We start from the raw sequence: 12,693 nt of genomic DNA on the forward strand, positions 1-12,693 counted from the left end.
CGCTCACACACACACACACAGGCACACACACACACACACACACACACACACACACACACACACACACACACACACACACACACACACACACACACACACACACACACACACACACACAGAGGTAGAGAGAATAAGAGTGAGAGGGTGAGAAAGAGCTAGCAGGCAAAAGAGAGAGTCCTCGTGATTGAAGTATCTTCAGGATAAAGCCTAAGAGTGAATCAATCTTCTGGTTGATCCTTCAGATGAGACTGCAGCTGAGGAGGGTGTTGAGGGCTTCTGCTAAAGAAACTGACAGAGATGGTTCAGATGCAATATTATCCCCTGACTAATGATAGAGGGAATAGGAGGCAAAAGTAAGTGAGCAGTTCATCACTGCCTGATTTTCCTGAGTGTTGAAAGGTGAAGGCTGTTAGGATGGTGTGAACTTGTGCAGGTCTGCACACACTGGTATGCATTTTCTCAAGCTATGCGTCTGTATTCCAAAGCCTGTGAGCCAAAACCAAAGCAGAGTTAGTAAAGCAGTATTTAGCATGATGGCTGGTTGTGTGTGCAAAAAATATCCAGACCATCTGCTCTTCAACAAACTGACTGGGAACATTTGGATAAATGGTAAATATGAGTTGTAATATTTGAATCTATAATTATGATGCACAAAGAGGTAGATGGAGGGAGGGGGTAAACTACAAGCCTTGTGAAAAAAGGCGACTGCAGCGTAGTCAAGTAAAATCTAATTATAAATGTGTAATAAAATATTATAAGGTGATCTGAGTATGTCTTACCTTAAGTGACTACAACCCATTTTCTTTAACTTAAAATTGGTGTACACAGATCACAGAAAAATTGAGGCGTTACTTGTATCTTCAAATCTCTTCACAACACACTTTGACTGAGGGGACTGCAGCCAGTTTACAGCCTGAACACCATCACAACAGATATGATATTTGTGGTATTTGTGATTTTCAGCATTATCTGTCATCCTTCATCACAGTTAAGGCAGATGTAGAGAGCTAGTGTTCAGGTTGCAACTCAGTGGGCGGCTGCAGTCTCCATTAGCTTAGTTACACTCCACTCTCTCAGACTTACCAAGGGAACACAAAGCTCCTGCTGCTGGAGCCAGGAGACCCGTAACAAACCTTTCTGCAGGAGGGAGGTCAAAGGTTTGTTTTCATGAAAAGCTATCTATCCACTTTTGCACCAGTTATTATGCACAGAAAACTGTGTTGGTTAAGCATCACTATGATGCTTTGTTTCAGTTCAAATACTTTTATCCACTATGATTTCATTTCTGCTCTGTGTCCCAAAATGCCACATTAATGCAACATGCTCACTGTCCTTGTTCACAATCTCTATCCGCCTACATAACTCAATAAGGTAAAAACTGTGATGTAAGACTCGCATTTCCTGAAAATAAATCTGTCCTTTGACATTTGTGATTGTAATATCCTTCAGACTGCAGTTCAGTCTTCCATATCCAAAAAACTGTAAAACATAACTCACTAAGTTTCTGTCCTATCTGGGCCTCATGCTGCCATATGCAACTGGTATCTTATTCAGACATTCTTATGTTTCATCTGCCCCCTTAAACCCTCATAGCTGTAACCTGCTTTGATTTATTTCAGTGTTTTTACTGTGGCACCTCTGGAAAGCAGCGTGTTTGTACCAGCTGTGACTATCACAGGCTTGTGCCTGTAGTAACGCTAATTCAAAAAAACTGCAGCTCTGGTAACACAAGTGACATTTAATCCAACTCAAACCTAGAAAGCAAGAACCTGACATTTCATAAAAGGCTGAGAAAGTAGATGGAAACAATGCTCGCTCAGGCTAGCTCTGCGTGTCTTTGTCTGACATACTATGGCATTACGGTGAGAATTTGCATCATAACAAAACCTCACATAGCTTGCTATTCCGCCCTCAGATAACAAATCTGATTTAGAGGAGAGGGAGCACTCACACCCTCTACACAATACATGTCAGCTTGAGACAGGGGCTGAATTGAATAAAAATATCCTGGCAGCAACTTATTGACATATAAAGCACAAAACTGCATGTTCCCACACACATGCATGCAGAGCATACAGTGTATTATGTCTGCGTGTGCACAGATACCGACATATACAGCCAAAAACATACTGATAAGCAGTTATGCAACAAAGTTTCGTATGTATTTTACAATTAGAACTGGGTGCACTGGCTTCATGATGCCTTTAGATGGCAGCAGCTCCAAAGCACTCAAATTGTTCATTACCCCCTGTTAAGGTAAGAACACAGTTTCTGTGTGATGTGACCAATATTGTCTGTGCAGTACAGTATGCACTAATACACATGGCCTGCACACTGCAGTAGCATGATAGCTCAGAGACAGAGGCTGTACCTGTATGAGGTGAAGTTGTCGTAGGATCCCACAGTGTAGTGTCTGAACAGTCTCTTAGTGCGGTCCTCCCGAGTCTCTGCAAAACAGATTAAATGCCTTTAATCCAATCAGACAATCCATTACCTATTTGTTCTACATTATTATTTCCCCATAATAATGTACGCTGCCATCAAAGACTGAAAACATCTTGAAAGGCTTAAGAAAAAAAGAAAAAAAAGAATAAATGTTTCACACTAAAACACAGTGAAATATTTATGTATTTGTGTATTTGATTTTAAAAGTCAATAGCTCATCTGGTAATTTTTGTGCATGTATAAAGATACTTGATTTTGGTATTGGTATGTTGAGAAATTCAAGAAATTAAAAGAAGGCATGATAAAACAAAATAATTAAAACACTACTGTTTTTTTGGTGTTGATTTACATAGAACACTCACAGAAACGTGAATAGTAATACCACCAGACTTTGACAAAATTATTCTTATGATTTCATATCTGATGCACTCTTGCAATCACCCACACATCCAAGGCTAGTGCAGTGCTGTGTCTTGAAAGCAAGGTCAGCCACACCGTGTGGTGTTCTTGCAGCATTTGAAGAATTTAGAAATGAGCTGAAACTTCCCAGGAATCTGATGCTTAAATATGATTTCAGAAGGACACAGTTTATTTGAATTAGTGTCAGTTTTGCTAGTAACCTTTAACAAATCCACATAAATCTGCTGTTTCCACCCATATCAACAGAAATCCAATCCAGTTAACACAGAGAAGTAATTATCCTTAACAAGCTTAATTTATCACAACTTACCTGGGTAGCCTATAATTGTTAAATAGTAAGTTTTGGATTTTGAAACAGTTAAATAATTACATTTAAGGTTTCATTTAAAACAGGAAATGCACTACAATGTGAACCATGTTGAGCTCATTTAATATAGTGTTTGCGTGTGTTTGTGTACAGTTCCTGTCAGCATGTGGGTGGATTTATCCTATGGGAGTGCTGATTGAGATCGATGCCCTCTCCCCATCCCAATAATGCACATTGCACCTCCACTTAACAGCAATCTGCTGACTACACACCCCAAGACCCTTTGACACACGAACTCTTTAGATAAAGTATTTTCTTAGTGCAACATATCAAGACATATGTGAGACAGCATGTGACATAATGAAGTGGGTGGGTGTCAACAGAAGGTACACAGAACGACAAAGACCAAAAGTAATATAACATAATATAATATAATATACCCATCAATATTAATAAAACTACTAGTTTTACTACTTCTAATAATAACAATGAAGGGGAGTAAGTAAAAATAACAATCATATTGATAGTAATGATGATAACCTGATGCTAATAAAGACACAAACACACATACATATATATCTATATGTACATGTACAAACATACATACATATGTATTCACACACATAAACTTAATTGGGTGAGTGAAGGGTATCCTGTTGGTGATGTGAGACACACTGCATGTAGCCACGAGTCTTGCTCGTAACCCTGGTCACACGTTGCCATGTTTTTCTGTTTCCTGTCACTTTTTACTGTAAAGTAAAAAAGTCTAGTAAAGACAATACATCAGACTGTTTCAGATATCCTGTGTATGTGAAAGAGAAAGAGTGAAAAGCGAAGGACATCAAAGTAACTGAGCAGACTTGAAGTGGCTGGCACCCTCAGATCCACTTTAGCCTGTCCGTCTGACTGTGTGTGTGAGTGACAGACTGTCAGCGGCAAACAACTTGAAGCTCTGATAACTGCATCCACTGTCACTTGGTGACACAACAGAAGAAAAGAAAAACAGATTTAGCAATCCGCTCCAAACTCCCAATTTCATGCTCAACTTTGACCCTTCAGCCTCCGCTCTTCCTCTCTCACCTGCCTTCTCATTTCCTTCTTCTCTCGCTTTATTATAATCTTGTTTGCCTGTGCTGTTTTCTTCATTCTCCAGGAGCACTGCTGTGTGAATCACAATCTCCTGGATTCTTACACATTCATTTGTTTCAGCAAGACTGCAAATGCGTAGCTTTCCTCTCCTCTCATTACACATAACCCACTCACAGGCAGGAGGCTGTTTTAATCAAAGTGTCCTACATTACAAAACCTGATACACAGGCCATGATGGTCTGTGTGTTTGATTACAAGGCATTTGTCTTCCAAGAGCAAGAATATCAGTCAACCAGTCAGTGAGTCACCTCCTGGTCACTGGCTGTGATGATATGTGTTTGACTTGTGGCTTAGTTGAATAGAAAAACCACCCCAAAACATATTTCACTGTTAACAAATAACTCATAGTGATGTAACTGCCATATCTGGAACTACATTGTTGTTATGTCGTGTATTTTGTTATCTTTCTAGAATCACAATTATGTTCAACAATACAGGAAATAAAACTCAGCTTGAAAAAGCTTTCCGTATTTAAGAAAGGAGGTTTCCCGTGTTTTCTATTCCGAAATTTCTCACTCTTTTGCTCCTGCTATCATTTCCTGGTCTCCTCACCTAAATTAATAAACTGCTACTGAATGCAACATGCATGTTCTTTGAAGCTGGACAAAAGTGTGCAGAATGCTGGCTGTATTTATGTATGTCAGAACAAATTACAAAATCTACTGGAATAGTATAAAAAATATTTAGTCCTGACTTTTTTTTTTTTTTTCGTTCAGGTGAGAAATCCTTTGCATTTATCCCTGTGGAGATGAATGCCCCTTTGAAGTGGCTTAGGATGTATCTGGGAACCACTGTACAAAGGGTATCTTCCTTTTGGCAACCAGGACTGGGTTTATAGGTGTGTTGGCAAACTGCTGAGCTAATGATGTTATGGCAACATTGTAAGCGGGAGATAAGTGGTGTCGCAGTCCTTTCCCTCCAATCAGATAAGGTTTATTTAGCCAAGAGGAAGTCCAGTGAATTGTTTTTTAATTTGCTCTGACGATCACAAACTCAAACAAAGTGGAAAGGGCAGGTTGAGGGAACATCATGGATACAGGGAAATGAATTACACTCCTCACAAAAACATGAACAAATGAAAACGGGGGATTGAGAGTGTTTGAGTATCAAAGGATGAGATGTGTAATTAAGAATGAGTTGTTGGTTATCAGAGGAGGTAAGGGGGAAAGGAGAGGTGAGAGGAGGGCTGGTTGGTATTTTGTCTGGGTCAGAAGGTTACTCTACGCCAGTCGAGGGAGGAGGGACGTGACATTTTGTTAGCACTAGTTGTCAGAGGGAAGTAGTAATGAAAGAAGAGGTGATATCTGGGGAGAAAGTAGCAGATGAGTCAGCACCTGTCTTCTCCTGCACATTTAGAGTCTGTCTTCTACAGCCCTCACTCAGCTTTCCCGCACGCACGCACGCACGCACGCACGCACGCACGCACGCACGCACGCACGCACGCACGCACGCACGCACGCACGCACGCACGCACGCACGCACGCACGCACACACACACACACACACACACACACACACACACACACACACACACACACAGGCTCTTTCATCCTCACACATCATCAAAAAAGTCCTCACTTCAAAAAATGACAAAAGAAAAAGAGAATCAGCCAAATACTGGATCATTTTGGGAGATGGTGAGTGTGAATGTGTTTTGTGTGTCTCAGAGGTATATCCCTTTGTGTATGTACATTATGTGTGTGTGTGTGTGTGAGAGAGAGAGACAGTGTATGTGTGTGTGTGTGTGTGTGAGTGCGCGCAAGATGTGATACCAGATGCAGTGTATGAGTGTGAAATGCAGCTCATTCATCACAACTGTCATCTGTTTTGTACAGCCCAGGAGCATCTAAAGGCAGGGCCCTGATAGCACAGATAACCTCAACTCCTCTTGCATCTACCACTCTCACTCACTCACTCACAGAATGAGAGACATGACTTTGGGTATCCACTAAGTTTGTCTAAATCCTTAATTAGGATAGGAGGATTTATTGTTCTTTCTTTTTTTTGGCTTGTTTTCCAGTATGGGGGTTTAGCACCAGATGGGAATAAAACAAAGACATGCATTTTACAATATGCACCAGAGCTACAACATCTGGGCTGACAGAAGGACAGATACACATACTGAGATTCTAGGGAACAAAGACAGTCATAAACTCACTGGATGTTACTCAGTAAATATTTTATTTTACATGTTAAAATAAAGCATATTAAAGGATTACTATAATTTAGGTACCATGTCAAAAATGGCATTTGGTTGGCTTCAGACATACTGTAAATTTTTGGAGATGATACTGATGAAACATTAAGTTCCTGTTGTCTGTCAATCCAAAAGTAAAAATGAATAATTAGTGAAAAAATACTGGAAAAAAACACATATATAACAATTGTTTGCGAGTCCACATTGGAGGTGGCCTCCAATTGTGGTTTAATAAGAGAGATCTGGAGAGAAATGCATTTTCATTAGACAGAAGATACTGCAACAGAAATACACATGGTGGTAATAGGATTACTTAGAAAAACATTGTGTAGTAAATAGATTGGTAAAATCTGATCAAAGTTTTTTTTTTTGTTCCAGTAGGACAGAGAGATATTACAGGTACGAGAGGTGTGAAAGACAGAATGTGAATGGACTGATGTGAGCAGCACTCACTCACTACACTGAAGCTCATTAAAGCTTTCACGTTTTCTGTTCAAACACCTGGCACTTAGTTGATCTTTCCTGGGAGGAATTCTCCGGTTCAATGGAGGTAATGCATTTCATATTTCTGCTGACAGCAAAAGCAGGTTATATGAAAAGAATAAAAGCAAATGGGTTGTTACCATGAGGAGTGGCTAAACAGTTTCTTCCCCTGTTTAGCCAATGAGGCTTCCCACTACTCAACTGCCTGCAGAACTGAGGGAGAAAAGAAGGGGCGCGTTTACTGAAGCATTGAGGTTTTTCTGTCACTTGTGTTGAGTAGTCGAGGCTTCAGGAAAGCACTAAGGGCACCTGCTGGTCAAAACTGTTTACAGCAGACAAGTGCACTGTATGCTGAGGCTGTACACCTGCGGGTTGCTGGTTCCCCTTGGTCGGGACCAAAGAAGAATAAAACAGATGCATTGTTGCCTTTCAGTTTGGGGTTTGCTTACTTATGACAGACAAAACCAAAGGTCTCAAACATAAGGCCATACAGTCTGAGAGATAACCCTACCCTGCATCATTGGAGTTACTATATATGAACTTACAGGAGAAATTAAGCAAGTTCTTTTAACTGACAACAACTGAAGCTACAATTCATTTCTCTTGAGAGCTTTAGTTACAGTGTCTTTCCTGGTGGTCGTGAAGAGCTCATCCATAAAAATGTGAGAATAAACAGTTTTTTTTTTTCCCGCCGGTAATAGCTGTGAACGCAGTGTGTTTATAGTTGTGATGAAAACATTTTTAGCACATCAGTTACTTATCTGTATGTCATGCTGTAACATTGCAGCTCTTTCTGCCACTCTGTTACATATGTAATGCGTCTGAGAGTTCTGCTGTAAATGTCTGTGTATCAGCCCACAGCGCTTGTCCATACTGGACAGATTATAACACTTTCGCTGTCCTTGTCTGAAGGACGCGAACGCCTCATCACACACACACGGATGCATGGAAACACCAACCGACACGGACACGCACACACCATCTCTGAACCCTGATGAATGAGAATTAACCTGTGCTGTTCTTCCACTGATAAGAGCTGCAGACAAACATACACACACACGCTCACACACTTATCAAGTGAGCCTCATTGACTTTTTAATTCTTTCCTTCCACACCCCTCTCATTCTTCCTTTCCTTTTCTCCTTCTCTCCCTCTTGCCTCCTCATTCATGTTGTGCACGTTAACCTCCTAAACCAGGTGGATAGAGGACTAAGCAGGGGGGCGTAGTAAACTCTGGGGGCTCCCTACACCTTGAATACTAAAACATTATTTCAATTACTCAGAACAATGCTGGACTCTCTGGTGCAACAACTTCCCGAGAGCTTCACAGCTTGTGAGGAGATGCTTGTGGAAAAAAAATAAAATAAATAAAGACAGTCATCCTCTCTTTCTTTCTCTTTTGTGCTGTCACACAATGTGCCTGTCGTTCCACAGATCCAACAGGGAGTCGTTGGACCGTGCAGGTGGATACAGGGCTAACCCACTTCCACACAGCACAGAGGAGTGTCTTCATTTTCTTTTTCCTCTTCATCTTCCTTTGTCTATCCCTGGTTTTCTACTCCTCTACCAAACTGTTCTTGAATAAGACTTTAAAAAAAGAAAGGTGATTTAGTTTTTCACTCCTGGATAAAATTAGTCATGCTCACAATAGGACAGTGTGACAGAGAGGACACTGAAGGAAAAGAAAATCAGTACAAAAGAAAAACTATAAGCAGGTTCTGTATTAATTTAATCTTTATCCGTTCTGTACACAGAGGGAATTCAAATAAACCATGCACATGGTTTGGAGCTACAGGATAATATTCAACATCAAAGGTGACAAAACTTGAACTGTATGAGCACATACCTTTGATATGGGTGTGACGCACCAACAAATCTTTTCATCAAGCCATTTGTCTGCATACACAGACACAATAAAGCAAATGTAGGGTAACTTAATTAAGTGGGAAGTGGGGAGTGTCAGAACAAAAAGAGAAAGATGAGAGGGAAAAAACAAAATGTTAGAGTGGGAAGACAGGGAGGACAGATTAGATAGAACATTGAAATGGAGTAAACCAGAGGGAGGAGGGTAGTTGATGACTACAGACTGACAGAGAAAATAGCTGTAAGAGTTGATAGGTCTGTATCCTGATTAGTGTCTTCTAAAAGAACCCATGTGACAGTTCCAGACATGATTCATTCACATTGATCATTTTCTTATCTGCCATCTCAGGTTTGGCTAAAGTCATAATCCTTAATATTCTCACAGATTTTTGGTTTTCATTTTTCTGCAATAACTATTTAATGCATTTATCAGTATCACCTCTCTATATAGTAGTTACATTGTTAACAGCCCTGTTAACCCTAACCCTTCCCACAGCAGTGTCAGAATGGTGGAGATGTGGGGGCAATTTCTGTAACTTTCTGAAAACGGACAATTGGACATTTAATCCCACTTCACATCGTGAAGCTGTGTAGACATGAGAGAAGAGAGAGGGTTTGGACTTCTCTCTAGCTCTTTCTTTTCTATTTGTAACACACCTACTTCATGTGGACAACCAAGTGCAAGCACTATGAATGCCTTCCATGAGAGACTGAAAATGTGCACAATTATGCCCATATTTAATCGATCACCACGTCTCACCCCTCTCTATAGCAGCTGGCTTTTCACCCTGCCATTGAGTGTGGCCATTTAGAAAAGCTATAAAGACTCTGATTGGTTTGACAACACCATTGTACAAGCGCATGTCCAGCACTTAAAGCAAATCAAGTTTCAAATATTGCAGGGAGCTGTTAAATGAAAAGCTGCAGACAACAGGCTGCACATGCCCAACTCCTCACCAAGGTATCCAGGTTGACTGTGAGAGATACATCATTTGCTCTTCTGTTTGCTGTTGCCACAGTAACCATGGGTGTAGTGGAATCAACAAGGACTCAAATCTTAAGACTACAACTTAAAAGGAAAAAATCAGGGGCATGACTAAGATTAGGGAAAGAGCTCTGTCATCATTAAATCCAACACATAAAGCGAACTGCAGTCCCTGGTGCCCAGATAACATTATTTACACAATCCACCAAGAGGTTGCATGTCAGGTAAATGTAAACGTAGAGAAAGTTGTTTCATGTGTTTCAGCACATGATGCCAATTTTGTCATTTTCCTGATACAGTCTTATATCGTCAGCTGATTCAAAATTTCTCTGGTCAGCCTTTTACACACCAACACTAACTGTCTAACACTGCAGAAGCCAAGAAGGGGAGTGTGGGCAGAGATTATAAACTATAAACACCATCCATTTAGTATAAGCAGTCACAGTGTAACAAGGCGCTTTGATCAAAGTACAGACTAACACAATGACAATACAAGTACTAACGGTAAGACAGGCTTTTAATAAAATAGCCTCAGAGATGAGATCTAATAATGCCAGCACTAAAGGAAAAGAGTTCATCAAAGCTATCAAGTATTGAACGTTTTCCCTATGAGTTAATATCTGCCCACTCTTATTTCATTAAGTGCAGTAGAAGGTCGCTTGAGTAATGGGATTTATTTGATAATCACAACATATCTATATTGAAAAGGGACGCGTCTGTAAGAACCTTCAATGACAAACAGAAAAATGTTCAAGAATAAAACAAAAAGGCTTTTCATTTGTGGAGCGGGGTGGGGCTGAGATAAAGACGAGGCAAATGATACCATGAACAAAGAAATGGACAAATGATTGAGAACACCTTTAATGAGTTCTTTGTTGTAAAAATATTTATTTGACAAGCAGTCAAATACTCTCTCCAATTCTTATGTATTGTGTTTTTTGCACTGAATCAAGCTATCAGTCACAGTCACTTCAGATTGTGGTATTGCACACCCCCCTCTTCTAAAAAAGGAAAACGTTTGTACGCTTGCAGACACCACTCTTCTGTCTTTACTACATTCCCCCTTGTGCTGAGTCACATTGCAAGTTTCTCACATTTACAAGAGGCGGTAATTTTAGTTTGTCTTACAAGATACCACTTTACATGCAGTATGACTACTAGTGACCCGTCTAGTCAGTGTCCTGACGTAAGAACAGTGCAGAGAGCTGTGGGCAGAGAGAGACTTACCCCAGTACAGGTCATGACATGTGGAGTTTGGTTGCTCTGCCTTCACGACTGTTACCACCCCGTCTATCCTGCTACACAGCACTGGAAGATCTGACACCATGACTGGACAACAGTCCATTTTTTCAGCTCTATCTTTGCAAACCCCCCTTCTAAGGCTCTGACCAGCAGGTCGACCTTCCACCCTGCCACTGGTCCGTTTCCCACCTTGAATCACTGAGAAGAGCTGAGCCTGGCCTCCCTCTCATCTCAGCCTAGACACAAATAAAAGCGAAACATCCATTTTGTGCAGTCGGCTATTCAAAATATCTCAGCACCATATTCTTGTTAGAGGACTCCGTTATGGGAGTGAAGTAAGACCTCCAGGACGAGTAGTACCAAAAACCGCTCCATTCTGTTTCAGTCTCCAGCGTATATTCACATCTCTGCTTATCTGCTGTCTTTCTTTCTCCTCCTCTCCCTCAGAATTGGTTGGTTTGTTGAAGAGCGTTCAGAGAGCGTGCGTTGTTACCGTGTAAGTGTCGGAGGCAGAGACCAACGCCTATAAATACCTCAGCTCAAAGTGGAAGAAGCCTTGAATAATTCAGTCTAATTCAGACAACAAGAAGCAACTACTGTACGAGCTCTTCAAACACTGTGACGGCTCATCACGACACGCCTTTGAGTCAAGGTCAAGACAAACTGAGATACACTCAGACAAACACACATTCTAGGAAAGAGAAGGGAAGCAGGGGAGAGGAGCATTCAGCACAGGAACAAATGTATCTTTAACACTGAATCCTGTAAGTGAACTGACTGAATCTTTATTTACTGGAACTTCCCTCACTGGTGATTAAAAGGTGTCACTGTCAACCCAGCCGTATGATATACAGTATGTTACTTTTGTTTATCAAAGCTTATTAAAAGACGACGGCACTCATTGTGGTGGTTCTAGCCGTTCATACAATCCCTCCTCTTTTTCTCAGCCGTGATGCAATCACTTACTGAGGCGGTTACTGACGTGTCGATCGCTTAGCTTAGACACAAAAGAACGACACAGTCAGTAGCTACGAACTGACCAAGATGTTTCAAATCAAAAGAGATTTGTAATTTGCACCTTCCAGCTCTACAGGAGAGTGGGAGACCGATGCTGAGAGAGAGAGAGAGAGAGAGAGAGAGAGAGAGAGAGAGAGAGAGAGAGAGAGAGAGAGAGAGAGAGAGGGAGAGAAGGAGAGTGAAACAGGGAGTCAGAGAAAAACAGGGGTGTCCTGGTGTAAAGGTAGGTGTGTGATTAGTCATGCCCAGTCAGAGGGATGCTTTACAGCTCTGCCAGGTAAGCTGCTCCGCGTGTTTGTTGCCACATTTTATTTTAGATGTGAGACACACACAAACGCGCACACACACACAGTGATTGCGGTCAAAGAGCTTACATAAACAAAATGATTCAACCAACTGTGTAAGAACGAATACTACAGGTGAATATTGTGTGTGAGAGAAGCCCTGACACTGTGAAATAGACTTTCAGGGACAAATGTAGTAAGCTGCCCATGTGTGTATGTACTTGTTTGTGTGTGTGCCAGTGTGCGAGCGTGCATGTGACCTGCTGTCATCCAATACGGCCCCTGTCAAAAGTGATATGTC

The 12,693-nt window shown here is 41.1% G+C and overlaps 1 protein-coding gene across 9 annotated transcripts in view; it reads right to left on the bottom strand.

Moving 5' to 3' along the window:
- shank3a (SH3 and multiple ankyrin repeat domains 3a) overlaps positions 1 to 12,693 on the bottom strand; it is a 185,891-nt gene that overhangs the window by 22,746 nt on the left and 150,452 nt on the right. For all 9 annotated transcript variants that reach the window (XR_008828931.1, XR_008828932.1, XM_056388345.1 and 6 more), the window contains one exon: positions 2,372 to 2,447. Coding sequence is in view for 7 of the 9 variants with exons in the window: in XM_056388345.1 (XP_056244320.1) it covers positions 2,372 to 2,447 (76 nt within the window). In the remaining 2 variants the exon portion in view is untranslated. The remainder of the gene's footprint in view (positions 1 to 2,371; positions 2,448 to 12,693) is intronic.

The sequence above is a fragment of the Seriola aureovittata genome, chromosome 10 (genome assembly GCF_021018895.1).
Source record: "Seriola aureovittata isolate HTS-2021-v1 ecotype China chromosome 10, ASM2101889v1, whole genome shotgun sequence".
Taxonomy (NCBI): Eukaryota; Metazoa; Chordata; class Actinopteri; order Carangiformes; family Carangidae; genus Seriola; species Seriola aureovittata.